This window comes from Vigna angularis, chromosome 10 (genome assembly GCF_016808095.1).
Source record: "Vigna angularis cultivar LongXiaoDou No.4 chromosome 10, ASM1680809v1, whole genome shotgun sequence".
Lineage (NCBI taxonomy): Eukaryota > Viridiplantae > Streptophyta > Magnoliopsida > Fabales > Fabaceae > Vigna > Vigna angularis.
The window spans coordinates 24,070,411-24,085,164 of record NC_068979.1 but is presented as its reverse complement, the minus strand read 5'-3'; the positions used below and the strand labels follow the sequence as shown (position 1 = coordinate 24,085,164).

At 32.9% G+C, this 14,754-nt stretch overlaps 3 protein-coding genes across 3 annotated transcripts; 1 reads left to right on the top strand and 2 right to left on the bottom strand.

Annotated features, from left to right (window-relative positions):
- Positions 1–688: 688 nt before the first annotated feature.
- On the bottom strand, positions 689–1,439 carry LOC108334911 (tryptophan synthase beta chain 2, chloroplastic-like). Its single transcript, XM_017570837.2, has 3 exons — positions 1,032–1,439; positions 853–952; positions 689–774 (listed from the first exon to the last, which is right to left on the bottom strand). Exons 1-3 carry the CDS (start codon positions 1,431–1,433, stop codon positions 689–691), a joined length of 588 nt encoding a protein of 195 aa, XP_017426326.2. The 5' UTR covers positions 1,434–1,439.
- A 5,706-nt stretch (positions 1,440–7,145) lies between these two features.
- LOC108335365 (HVA22-like protein c) lies at positions 7,146–10,427 on the top strand. The gene is made up of 5 exons (XM_017571374.2): positions 7,146–7,340; positions 7,475–7,501; positions 7,593–7,715; positions 9,522–9,789; positions 10,010–10,427. The coding sequence occupies exons 1-5, from the start codon at positions 7,279–7,281 to the stop codon at positions 10,076–10,078; spliced, it is 549 nt and encodes a 182-aa protein (XP_017426863.1). The 5' UTR covers positions 7,146–7,278; the 3' UTR covers positions 10,079–10,427.
- A 910-nt stretch (positions 10,428–11,337) lies between these two features.
- LOC108334625 (protein GAMETE CELL DEFECTIVE 1, mitochondrial) lies at positions 11,338–14,113 on the bottom strand. Its single transcript, XM_017570509.2, has 3 exons — positions 13,478–14,113; positions 11,996–12,182; positions 11,338–11,851 (listed from the first exon to the last, which is right to left on the bottom strand). Exons 1-3 carry the CDS (start codon positions 14,044–14,046, stop codon positions 11,645–11,647), a joined length of 963 nt encoding a protein of 320 aa, XP_017425998.1. The 5' UTR covers positions 14,047–14,113; the 3' UTR covers positions 11,338–11,644.
- Between the last annotated feature and the right edge of the window lie 641 nt (positions 14,114–14,754).

Below are 14,754 nucleotides of genomic sequence, written 5' to 3'. Positions count from 1 at the left end.
TACATTCTAAATTACATAATCTAAAAAATAAAATTTTAATAAATTTATTTTTAATTATATAATTTGAAATATATTTATAAATTAGTATAATTGTAGATGAAGAAACGTATTCCAAATTATATACTCGTATTATTGAATTTTACTCTTAAAGCCTCACAATTTAGATATTTCCAACACCCATACTAGGTGCTGGAGAAAACAATGGCAGCGCAAAACGTAATTACCTTTGAACGAAGTTGCTCCATCCACCACCAAATACTCTTTCCACCTCTCCAAACCTCCTCAAAAATTTTAATTACAAAAGTATCTTTTTTTTACTTTAACCATATTTTTTTTTTTTTTCTAAAACCCTAAATCCCTATTTCATTTTCACTCTCTCGTGCACTCCCACATCCCTGAACTCTCACTTTCAGATTGCGCACTCCCACACCCCCCAACTCTCACTTTTAGATCTGTTTCTTCTCATCCTCACTTTCTCTCCTTCTCCATTTCTGTTTCTACTTCTTCTCCATTTTAGTTTTGGTTCGTGGTGCAGTTGTCTGATTATTCGTGGTGTGACGGTGCGGCGGTGTGCGCGGTGGTCATTCGTTGGTGGTGATTTGTTTCTGCATCTACCGTGGAGTTGGTCTAATTTGAAATGGAAAAGGAAGCGAGGGAACACTCACTTGGAGGTGTTTGTTTGATAATATTAAGATAATTTATCTAAGATACCCAATGCATTTGCCGCCTCCAGGGATGGAAATATTCCCTCTAATTTGCATAAATTTTCGTAAGCTGCACATTATGTCAGTCAACCAGTTAATCAATAACCCTCATTATGTTTTTCACAACTCAAATAGTAAGAAGAAAAACTAATATCATCAAGAGCTTCTTCGTCAGTTGCAGCGAAGAATTCAGCTCTCCCACTTTCTTTCGAAAAACATAACTCTGGACCAACTCCTGGATATTCCATCTTGCAAGTTCATATCAAATATTTAAGCTTAATGTTTCTGACCAGGGAAAGATATCAAATATTAAATAATTAATTATACTGACCTAGCAACAATGGAATGTGGATGGATAATCTGGCCATGTTCATCCTGTAGTAAATAGCTGATGGCTCCATGGTAGACTCCAACTTCTCCTTTGGTCAACGTTGAAGAATGTTTGCCACTATCAAGTCCCAAACCTCCACCTTCAACTCCAATCAACCTTACATTATCATCTCCTACAAACTCATGAAACATACCCAAAGCATTTGATATTGTCCCCACGCAAGCCACCAGAACATCTGGCTTACCTCCCCACTTTTCCAATGCTTGCATCCTCGTTTTCTTCCCTATCACCGACTGAAACTCCCGAACCATGCTCGACAATGGGTGTGGTCCCACCGTCGAACCCGTCAGGTGGTATTTATTCTCCAAATCCCCCACCCAACACCGAAGAGCATCCATGCTGCATCTCTGAACCCTCCATCAACTGCTTCAACCTATGCATCCACAAACCATCCATTACTAATTGTTTCTTTTCACACGAACATGTTTCTTAAAAAAACAGAGAAAATGGCTTATACCTGAGCTCCTAGCAGCTTCATCACCGTCGGAAGAGCTGACCAATTCTCTCAGCAGGATAAGCCACGCTGACCAGACTCCTCGACTTCTCCCATGCCGACGCCATTGTGTCCGACGGGTTCTTCGACAATGTAGCTGGGAACTCCACCGACTTCTCCACCGTTACTGTTGTTGACAGCTGCAACTCCTCAATTTCGGGCAACGACAACCGCTTCGCCGCAGCCATTGTCCCTCGCGGCTACGCAGGTGATCCTCAATTCTTCGGAGAACTCTACGTTCCGGTGAGTAATTCTCCGAGCTTGACCACTGGATGATAGAATAAACAGATAATTGTGATTATTCAAGTTAGTTTAAATTAAATTTGATAATCATGTTAATAATTTTTTGACAATAAATTATGTTTCATTATTTTATTGATTTATATATTTGAAATGGATCAATCATAAACTATAACATAAATTATTATAAAAAAATTGTAAATAAAATAGTTAAAAAACATTTTTCATCCATAATATACTCCACGTTTGGAAAAGTACTCCAAATTGATCAATCAAAAAAACATGGAGTTAATCTCTTATCCCTTTTGAAGGCGAAGGGCGGCCGAAGACCATTCATGCCAGAAAGCATGGTGGTTTCTTGCTCAATAATCTTAGCCTTTGCAAAACTTCATCAACCCCTTTTTACAATGCTACCAATGTCGAAATACCAATAATAATTCCGGAAGAACTAATCCAAAATGCATTTTTAAAAGAGACTATTATTATGGGATTTCCATATATATGATTCTCATCCATGAATCCATGGTTTGCTAACTCAGTTATGATCCCTATAAAGAAAAAGGTTAGAAACTTTTTAAAAGAAAATGTTTTTTTATTAACAATGAATTAATTAATTAATATAGTATAATTAATTAATTACTATTTTTTTCTTTTTTTAAAAGAAAATTTTATTCTGGGAGTGAATAATACATTAAGGAAAAACATGACTTTAGAGAGAAGGTAAAGACGAAAAACATGCCGAATAACCCAGCTCCAACAATAACTCCAATTCCTATATTCCTCCCCGTCGCACCATTTTCCTTTTGTGCGTCCCAGGAGGGAGAAAGAGCATCACTAGCCCTCCAACGCTTAAAGTTCCAGGGCTGCTTTTCAAAGACTTCGAAGATGGAGCCACCGCGGAGGACATGAGGGCGCTGTTGACCTACGTTTCCACCATGTTGGTGGAGACGTTGACGTGGTTCCTTTGCGCGACTTGTAGATTTCAGAGACCGATTTTCTTCCCCGAGAATAAATTTCGCGGTAGAGTGGGCGTCTTTTGGAAGAGGGAGAGGGAGCCATGGTGGTGTTTTTCTAAGGTTGATGATGTTTATCGGTAAGAGCTGATGTTTGGAAAGACACTATAACTTACATATATAACACTAGGAAAACCATGCGTCACACTAATTCCTAATTTTTATTAGGTTGAATTAAATTTTCTGATTTTTAATAAGAGTTAAATATATTTTTAGTTGCTGATGATAGGACTGTGATCATGTGATGCATAGTCACCTCATGGTTAAGGTTTCTGATTTGTTTTATTGCTTTTCCAAACTATTAAAATACGGATAAAGTCTAAAAGGGAGTTGAATAAAGTTTAAAACTTTTTCGCAAATGAGTGTTAGACTCTATTGTAGAGATTAGACGATCTGCAAGTAGTGTTGAACACTTAAGGATTTTCTGAAATATTTAGAAAGCAAGAAAGAAAACTTATTTTTATATTAATTGACTCTAACCTAAATTACATCTAGTTCTTCCTTAAGCACTCTTAAGGGGTTTCATTAATCTTTCAAAGATTACAAACGAATTTGACCACTTCTAGTTTTACAAACTAACCTAATTGGTTAGACAAATTTCACCACTCCTAGTATAACACTAGTCCAACTAACTAGATTGTTTAACTCCACTGAGTTAAACTAACAAGTGTTTTGATTCACTTATGAATCTACAAAACAACATAGTGTTTTTGAAATACAAGAACAATGATATAATTGCAATACAAAAAAGATATGAAAACTTGTAATAATTTTTTTCTTTTTCAAAGACAAAGTCTAGACGACGTAAGCTTAGGAGAATTTTGACAACGTAAGAGCAATGATATCTTTCTTGTTCTTGTTGTCTTCTCTTCATGCAGTCGTCTTTATATAGACTTCTTTGAAAAAGATCTGTTACTTAGAGCATTGACTTTCTCGTAGGGATGTAGCCTTTTAGTACGAGGTCAGATGCTATGTTGTGTCTTGCAGAGACAATTGTGTTGCTTGTACGAAAGAGTGAGACATAAGAAATAAAGGAAACATTCGCAGAATATCTTCCTATCTCTTAATGTCCTCCTGATCTTATGCATAACTTTTGAATAAGGCTTTGTACAAATTTGATCTGCACAAAAAAAGAGAGCACAACTCAACAACTAAAGAAGTATTAATTCGTACATGAATTAAAAGTGTTATACATTTCTTAAATGTTCAGGCATTGTACATGTATAAGCGTTTAGGCATAGTCTGTTTGAGTAACGTTCAGTGTTTAAGATATCGTTTTTACATACAATGTTTAGTGAACTTATCTTAGACAATTTATTTGATAAACGCTATTTTGTTAAACTTTAAAACAATGTTTTCTTAAACGATATTGTCTTAACAACTATTCCCTGAATGCTCGAAATGATTCCTATTTCTCTTGCCTAATTTCACTAAGGCAATGCATGTTAAGTGGTGTGGTCGAATAGTCAAAACTATGTCCTAAATATAGAACAAATGGTGGCAAAATTGTCTATGGAGTTGGGTGGCAATGAATCAAACTAGGATAATGCTTATCCTTTATACAAGGTCTAGAGTGTCATCTGGTTCATGAACATTTTCAAGTTTGGGATTGGTGAAACCGTCATACTTATAAAAAACTAGTATAGTCCACATGTCTGGAAAAGGTGTCTTCATTATAGCTGGTGTGAAAGGAAGTATCCTAATTATGTTCACAGTTTCCATAGATGGGTGATCCTTGTTGGCTCCCGAGCTGCCTTCATGGGCGGTTTGGCAAGGCTCCTTGCGTCGTCCAAACTGCATAGGTTGAGTTGGTGCAAGAGGCACAAAATTCTTGACGTTTTGCTCTCATTACATAGTTGCGTTCTCTGCGCAAAGGGTCCTTAATTCTTCCTCATACTTGAGTTGTATTTCCTCTATTTGTCGTTGCATGTTCTTCATCATCTCAATCGGGTTGAACTGGTTGTCTACCTCTTCCCCAACTGGATTTCTTGTCATGATTTTTGGTGGTCACCATAGGATTATCTGGTTGATATCACTTGACCTACGATGAGTACCAAAATGTTTCGAATGTGGGGTCAAGTCTTCAAGTCCAGGTACTTGGTCTCCAAACGTTCTCTCATAAGTTCAAGTCCTGTCTGGTTTTAAGAGCCTCCTATCCAAACTACACGGATGGTATCTGTAGAAGATACTCCAATATGAAAGTCAAATCAACTTAAAGAGAAAGCAATTAATGCTATAGTGACCTACCTCCTTACTTCATATCTCTATTTATAAATTTTGTGATGAACTTTTGAGTATAATTGACCTAATTATGATCCAAACGTGATTGATTATGCTTTAACCTTAAGTAAAATTGTTTTGGAGTTGATAAACTTTGGTCCTAGTTGTATTGTCCCTTTTGGTGATAAATCGTCATATCTGTTTGCCTGTCTAGTATGATGATTTATCACTGGGTTACTGTTTAGTCTGGATTTTTAGGTGACCGTTTGTGTTGATGGACAACTGTCCGGTATGTTAGGTGATCATCCAAGTTAATATTTTATTGTCTTAAATGATCATCTACGCTGATAACTAATAATCTAATATACTAGTTGACAGTCTGGATTGTAACAGTAGTTAACTTTGTGATTGATGGGTGAGATAGTAGTATAATACAAAAAAAAAATATAAATAATATAAAGTATAACATATATAATTAATGATGTGTGAATGTATATATGATCAGTGTATTAAATTGAAAATAAAAGTTATTAATACTTAAAAAGTATGCAAATCTCATGTTATAAGAGGTTGTAAAAATAATACAAAGTGTAAAAAGAATTGACAATTTAAATTTAAATTTAATATTACTTCTTTTTTTGAGATAAGACAATTGTTATTTATTTTATTTTATGCGAAAGTTTGATGTGATTTTTTATTGATAACTTTTAAATTTAACCTCATATTGATTGAATTATATGGATATTCGAATCTATTTCTTAAATATTAAAATTATAAGGTAAAATTAGCACTATTTCATAAAAGTTACTTGTTTCGATACAATTATTACGGTATTACAAAATGTCGTAATCCGATCCTCTGTATTTGGGACCGTAAATCGTGGTTCGAGGGAATATTTTATTGAGAAGATAAAACAGAAGAAATTGTATTATTTTGAAATGCTACAAATATTTATTTAATAGATGATTTAATCTAATATGTTACATTAGTTCATTTTAATTTCTTTATTATTTTCTGGTTTAACTATCTAATGTTTCTTAAAAAAAATTTAATTTAGTTATCTCTGTTATTACTTTTTTATATTTTTTCATTTGTATTTTTTATATTTGAAATTTTTTAGAAAATAAAACTATATGAATCATTAGATCTTTTAAAAATTTAATTTAACACGTATGTATAAATTGTAATTAAATTTAATTATCAATTTAGTCTAAAATTAAATCCTTTTAAAAATAAAGAAATTTGAACCAAAATTTTAAATAAAGAAACTAAATTAAAAATAAACATGTAACATGAATACTTATATTGTCAAATTGTTACTGTAATATAATTATAATTTGACATGTGACGATTTATATTTTTTAAATTAAAAAAGTTAAAAAATTAAAATTTCATCAATCAATTGATACGTGATATGCACATAATCGTTAACTTACAAATTAATTTTTTTTAAATAAATCAACTAAAAAATAAAATGAACCAAATTAATAAATTATAAAAAATAAATCAATTATAAAGCTTTATTTAAATATATAAAAAGAGTGAGATCAGTTGGTGACAGCTGGCACTGATAATTCTATCAGTACCACTACGTAACAGTGTCCATGTACATACGTTCAGAATAGAAATAAGCCTCCGCTGTTCCGCGTTAACACATTTAATAATTTTCTCAAATATCTCTTTTTTAGACAAAATATATTATATATTTTTATACAAAAATTAAGGAAATAAAAACTTAACTTATAATTATTTTTCATGTAAATCAGTTTTCAATGATTCTTAAGTTTTCTTTGTCTTCATATTAACAAATAAATACTTAGAAAAAAAACGGATAATTATGTAAGTAGTGTTTTATATAATTTTTTTAATGAAGAATAATTTACTCAATTAAAAGTAATCTTCAATAAAAAGATAAATTTAAAATTATTATTAAATCACAATATAAAAATGCTTTACTCAAAAGTTACACATTTTTGTTTTATTTTATCCATTCATAAAATAACTAATATAAACAAAAATTATAATAAAAAACATAAGCTTTTTGTTAAGGTCTGGTCTGGTTTTGTTTTGTCAACATGCTTTCATTTTCAATTTTACTTTCTTGTTTGGAGTGTCCCACTTTTGAAGCCTCTCTGTTTTCCTTTGTCTCGCTTTACAAACCCTCATCTGTGTTCCAATCAAAAGGATCCACAAAGAAAAATAGCAACATTGCATCAAATGGGTACTTCTGGCGACAGTTTTCTCCAAGTTCTCTTCAAGAACTTCGATGTTCTTGCTCTGTATGCTTCTTGTCCATTACATCTCTATGCTTGAATGTCATTGTATGATGTAGATTCACATGAAAAATTTAAACTTTTTGTGTGTTACATTGAATCATTTTGATCTGAGATTTGTGTTTTTGCTTTTTGTTCAGACCCTTGGTCACCCTGGTTTACCCTTTGTAAGTATGACTTTTGTTTTTTGAATGTGACTTTTTGAAAAAAGTGTTTGAGGTTTTGATTTTTGAGTGTATCTTTTGGTGTTTGTGGCAGATATGCTTCGATAAAGGCCATAGAGAGTAGGTCTAGTATTGATGATCAGCAATGGCTCACTTATTGGGTTCTCTATTCTTTGATCACTCTGTTTGAGCTCACATTTTCCAAAGTTCTTGAAGTGTAAGTTAATCACTGAATCTCAACATTTTTTGGATGCTTTATATTGAAGTATGCAATTTCTTTGTGGTGCATTGTTTGAATCTTGACAGAGGTATGAAAGGGAAGGGTGTGTTTGATTTTCTATGTGCTGTTTTTAGTTTTCAAAATCAACTAAACATGGTGGAAAGTAAAAGGGTGGTGTTAAGCACAAAATAGAGTGTGAACTTGAAGGAGGGGTGAAACAAGATGGAAAATGTCTCTCATCAGTTGTTTCTTTCTCTTTTTAACATTCCTGTTTATGAAACAATTTTCATATCTTTATAGATTTTAATGAAAGCATCATTGCTGAATAGTTCAAAATTATAAAACAAAATGAGTTTTTTTTTTACCATTTTTTGTGTAATTTTATTTTGAATTACTAAAATGGGTAACTTTTAAAAAAATTTCGAACTGAACATGGTAAGTCATACCAGATTGATACCACCTCATAAAGAAAAAGTCATGCTATTCTAGGGTGATTATACTTTAATTGAAATGAAATCAAGTCAAGCCAAAACACTTTTATAACTTCAGTTCATGCTATAAAAGAACTGAAATTGTCACAACATCATACAACTTCATTACATTCGACTTCAACACATTTCATGAAGAAATGGAAATCGTCACAATGTCATACGACTTCTTTACATTTTATAGAACACATAAATTACCTCAAGATGTGACAACATCATAGTACATTCGACTTTAACACATTTCATAAAGAAATTGAAGTAGTCACATTGTCATTTGACTTCTTTATTATTTTATAAAACACATAAATCGCCTGATGTGACGACTTCATTTTTTTATGAAATTTGTTTTGACTTGACATGATTTCATTTTACTTAAAGTAAAATCGTCTCTGCATGAGAGGACTTTTTCAACTTAACATGATTTGTGCAAGTTCAAATGTTTTTAAAAAATTATCACATTGATAATTTCATAATGAAAATATACCTTAATGGTAAAAAGCCACGAAATAATAGAAAAACAATCATTCATGCACTTCCGTTGTTATTTTGGTTTCTGAAAACATAATGATTTTATTTATTTAAAGTTCAAATTTTAAGTTAAAAATCATGGGTTTTAACTTTTGAGTGTGTTTTACAGGTCTTTTTAAGATAACTAGCTTATTTTATTTGAAAGAACCCTTGACCATTATTGAGCCATTTGTTGTGAGCATGTTCAGCTAACTAATTTATAACATTTTGTTTTAAATGCTAAGTAATATATGAGTTTATAACTTATTATAATATATATATATATATATATATATATATATTTTATCTTCAATATTCTATCAACATTCATCACTATCTCTTTTCAAATTATGTTATTTATTTTAGTTTTAAATTTTTTATTTCATACTATTTTTTAATGAAATATTTTATCCTTAAGAGAACTATAAAAACATTCAGACTTAACTAAATATTAGATATAAGATAGTAACAAATAAAATTACAAGTAAAGGTGTAAAAAAATTAAAAACGTTTTAGTAGTGTACACATTCTTAAATTATTAACAATTATTTAGCAGTTTGCCTCATTTTAATAATCATACATAATACTAAGTTTGTGTTTATTCATTGAGTTAAATACATGAACATGATTATGGTTAAGTACTTAATTAAGTTTAAGTAATTTACCAATACCAATTAGTCTTTTAGTTATCACTTGGGGGGAATTTTCATTTTCAAAAGGTTCTCTCACAAGTTCTTTGCTTGGCTAGAAAAGTTTTAAGAAACTAAACCATTGTAACTTTCCAATGTAATTGTGTTCCTAATTTCAGGCTTGCCATTTGGCCTTATGCCAAGTTGATACTTAGTTGCTGGCTAGTTCTTCCGCAGTTCAGTGGGGCAGCACATGTTTATAGGCACTATGTTAGACCATTCTATATGAATCCACAAATGCCACAAATGCCAAAGTTTCCAGGAGCCTCTCAAATGTGGTATGTTCCTCGAAAGAACATATTTAGTAAGCAGGATGATGTCCTTTCTGCTGCTGAGAGGTACATGGAAGAGCATGGAACTGAAGCATTTGAAAGACTCATAACCAAGGTACACATTGTCCAAATTTTTTTGTGACCAGTAGTTATGGAAACCAAGAATCTTATGGAAGGTTTTAGATGTAAATTATAGTTACTTTTGTTAATTTCATTGAGAACAGAATTTATAGGAAGCATCCCTGTTTTAGTGCAATTTAAGCATGAAAATATATGTAGCTAGGTTTGTTTTTAATCATAAAAAACACTTATGGTTTGGTTGTTGATATATGCAGGCTGACAGAGAAGCTAGAGGACGGAGGAACGGAAGTTATATGATCTTTGATGATGATTATATATATTAATTAACTGTGTTAACCCTTAAACTCATCTGTAGTATCACCGTGGCGATACTTTAATAGTGATTTAAGTGTAAGACTTATGAACTTAGTTAATCTAGATATAAGTCTAGTTCAGGTTGAGATATTTCATCTAGTTAATTCAACTATAAAGGCAAAAGGAGGAAAGATAAAAAAAATGGAGAAAGTGATGGAGAATCATTGCCGTGATCAGAGTCAGGAGTAATCACTACCTTCTTTTCCAAAGTTTTTTTCGACTTCAACTATGTGGATATGAACACACTGACTTTACTTTTCGCTGAACTAAATTTGATAAGAAAAATGTGCATATATTCAATTTATTCATTGAAGACTACTAACAGTAACGCAGGACTGAAGTTGTGCAATGCTCTCGTGTGTGAATACAAGGCTCTGATTTTCATTCACTTTAAAAAGAAAGAACTAGGTTCTTCCAAGTGTAAATTAGAACTGAAATTATATCTCGATATATTGCATAGAATTTTACCTTAAATATAAGTATGTTAGAGTTCCATGGTAGAAATAAACTTTTAATGAAAAAGAACTCAATGTTTAAGGAAAGCATTTGGATAGAAAATGCTAAACCACTAGAGAAGCAGTGGTAGCTATATTGGAAGGGTTATGCTTTGTACGTTACTAATTGTAAGATTTTGTTTGGAGTCCCTTTTAAAAAAAATCATTTTTTTAGTTAAGGGATGCACAAAGGGTTTTTGTTTTTGTTTTTCTTAAAACACCCTTTTGCATAAAGTACCTTGAAATAGCTCTTGATTTATTTAGCAACCTAAGTATACCGTGGGTATTTCTTCTGAAATTTGTCTGAAATTGAACGAGTCATACGGTCATGTTGTACTCCACTATATTATTCATTGCAAAATTTTATTCGAAATAATATATGGCTTGCAATCTTCAATACCTAAAAATTAACTTTAGCTAATGGATATTGAAAAAACATGACAAATAGCAGCCTAAATCTGTTTATTTTCTTTAACAGACATGTAGAATTAGTGAGACAACTTGCGCAAAACCACATTAAGTTTGACCTGACCTGAATCTCAACCAATCGAACCAGATTAATTGTTTATAATGCTTCAATAGGCACAGATTTACTATTTCTGCATGTTCAATTAATATAATGCACGCCGTGTTCCTATTTTGATGCATCAACAATCCTATATGCAACCTCCAGTGCATTCTTCATATGATTTGGACGAGTAAATAAATACATAGCTATAGATATTAAACACCTGTTAAAAAAATTGTGAAGCCCAATTCAATATCCTCGTGTACATCCTCCAGTTTAACCCTAAATGCTTTCACATATTAGAGTAATATTTAACATGGCAAAAGAGAAAACTCCTTTTGCTTTTAGGCCACTAATTAGTATCACATTCATTCTGGGTCATATCGTCACCTGCTTTTATAATTCAACCACGGTTTTGAACCTTAGCAGAGATTGCATGGAGAGCATCTGTTGTCAATATAGGCTAAGTAGCAGTAACTGTCCTTTATTCACCCATTTTTGAATCAAACGACCGCTGCACCAACATGAGCAAGCTACCTTCTCTGAAGAGGAAGGTAAGTCTTGTCAACTGAATTTTTCTCCTCCTTAAAAGGTTGTGTAGAGGGATCAGACAGACTTGGTACTCTCGAAACACTACCCTTTCCTCTCTTAGCATTTGGTCCCACCACCTCTATCATATATTTCCACCCATCAATTGGCCTCCTCCTGCTAAATATGTGAGTCTTGATAAAACTAGCAATCTGCATACAAGTTTTATCAAGTTGTCAATGATAAAGAGAAAAACTAGGTATCTGGCGTTATACTCCATGATTCCTATAAAGAATACCAACACTTTATATTGGGATTAGAAAAGCAACATGGCAATCTATTGTTTTTATACACACCTGAAATTTGCTATAGGCAATACGTCGTTCAAATTCCTGGAGAAGTATATCTTCTTCTCTCTGGGACATCTCCCAGACATTTCCTTCTTGATTTTTTGATATCGTTTCCCATCCATCAGGCATATTTTTGAACTCCGCAGTTTGCACTTGTGCATTGTTGAGATCATTATTGCCAGGGTAAAAAATGCTGCAGTCGTTCGGTCATTTAAGTACAACATTCACAAGTAGAGATAATACTAAGATGAAAAAAGCTATAACTACGATGCTATGAGACCTTAATGTGCACAGAAACAAGAGACCAGAAAATCCATAGTGTAGAAAAAACAGAATGGCCATACATCTACATTAGTGTGCGAAACAAAGTAAGAAAATAACATAAGACATTGAAGAAAAAAAATTAAATAGTGAGCAGTTAATACCTAGTCATAGCCCTATCTGGGATCTACAAAGAATAATTCTGCCGTGAAGGAAAAACCTTGGCATTCCCCGCAAATAAAATACAAGTACTTATTCATAGATTTTCATTTGCTACCATTAATTAGGCCACGTCTTTTAAAAGCAATACCATATTAATGGCATTAAAAGAAAGGCACACATTAGATATTTCTACAACCAACTGGTCGAAAGTTCAATTCCCCTACCACGCCATTTCTTATAAATCGAGTTACAATACAAGGAAGGGGGACTGCGTCCATGAATTACCTGCAATTCAAACACAATGAGCTTTCTCATAGCATGCCTAAGTGTGCACACAATATGAATTCTCTTCCGAAACGGTTTAATCCATACCTAAAGGGACATTACTAGGATTCGAAACTGGACCACATAATTATGAAACACAAGACGCTACCACTTGAACATATATACACATACTTCAGTGATTTTCAACAAATTTCAACGAATAATATAAATGTACTATTGGCAGTTCTTTAGATATATAAAACTAAGAAAGTTCTTAGCAATACATCTTCTAACACACTCTACTATTACCCGAAGTTTGATGCAAATCATGAAAATAATTAGGCTTCACTCTTTATTTAATGAGCTCCACACTCATGAATTTGTAGTTTTAAAAAAGAGACCAGCAAGGGAGAATATGTCAGAATAGTAAGTAGCTAACACTCGTTAAACTTAATCATAAATTCGCAAGCCTTAACCTATAGTTCAAAATATTGGGAGAGATGGTGATTGGTCAATAATATCACAGTATACAATAATATAGAACAAGAACTAATCCGGTTCTAAACATACCGCACAACATGCTTCATTAGAAATCCCAAAGTCAATAACTACTTCAAATTGTACACTCTACACGAGAATAGATTATAAAAGTTTGAATATAACCATAATGCTTGATGAGATTTCAGTATCAGGGACTTAAATCAATAACAAATTAATAACCACAAACTCAAATACCAATATAAAACAGCATCTCAAGAACCATGATCCAATTTAAAAGGGGTAAGAGAGCGAGAGGTATACTCGGAGCAACTATCAATCAATCTCTGAATGTCATCGCCAGCAGAAATGTCAGAATCGGCCAATTTTGCCTCCTCGAGTTTCTCAATCTCCTTCAACCACAGTCCAGCGTGCAGCCTCTGTTTCTTCAGTCGATAATCCTTCTTCATATTCTCCACGCTGTAAAGCGTGCCATTTTCTTCCCTCTTCTCCTTCTCCTTCGATCCTCTTCCTCTTCGCCGCTCGTTCCAATTCTCGTTCATCTCCGCCACGAACGCTTTCGTCTCCTCGTCGGCCTCGGGCACGGCGTCAACCGCCACTGCGGCGGAGGAAGAGGAGGAAGGGAAGTTGACGTCGCTTTCCCATGGAGCTCGCGTCTTCGGTGTTAAGTCCTCCGGCAGCCACGCCGTTTCCCAAGCCTCGTTCCACTCGTCCTCGCCGCTCCGGGACTTGCGGCTCGACAGCCACCTTCTCGTCACTGGAACTTTGTCGGAAGGAGAGAAATGCGTATCGGCAGGAATAATGGATGTTAGAGAGTTGAATTGCTTTGCCGTGGAGATGGTCGCTGTGGTGATTCGTCGAAACCCTTGCATTGTCGATTAACTGCACAAAGCATAACTCAGTTTTTGTTCTCTGATGAAAAAGAGAGGGTAGATTTTGGGCCTTGTGACTTGGGCTTTGCTTTTATTACCAATTACAAATTATTAAATGTTATTTTTCTATATCTTACAGACTTTGTTATGAAGTGAAAAAAGAAAACACTATAAATTAGAGAGAATTATTGAAAAAAGATAGGAGATATCATTCAAGTGGTGCTTACAAAGAATGGGTCTAGGCACCACCTTTCCCAGATGGAGCATATGTGTTTTCATGAGTGAATACTTATACATTTATTGTGTATTAAGTATTTATTTGAATTGGACAAAATTAATTTTGAATTAACCTTTTATATAATTGAAACTAAAACCATTAAAATTTAAAATGAAATAAAAATATAAAATATTTAAGTTTCTTAGTGTTCTTATAGTAGGTGGAGATCTCCTTATAATAATTTCATTTCACAGTTTTCAATCCTATATATATGATTATGCCCTATTCAGCTAAATTGTAAATATAAGGTGCTACGAGATAATATGAAACTCAAATCAACGCACATGATCATAAATGAACAATGCTTTTGCTTTTTAAATAATTTTCTTTTATATATGAATTTTTATTCAAGTGAACTTTTGTTAGGTAAGTTCGATATAGTCTAATACTTTTTAAGATGTATTAATATTAGGGATGAGAAATAATTTTGT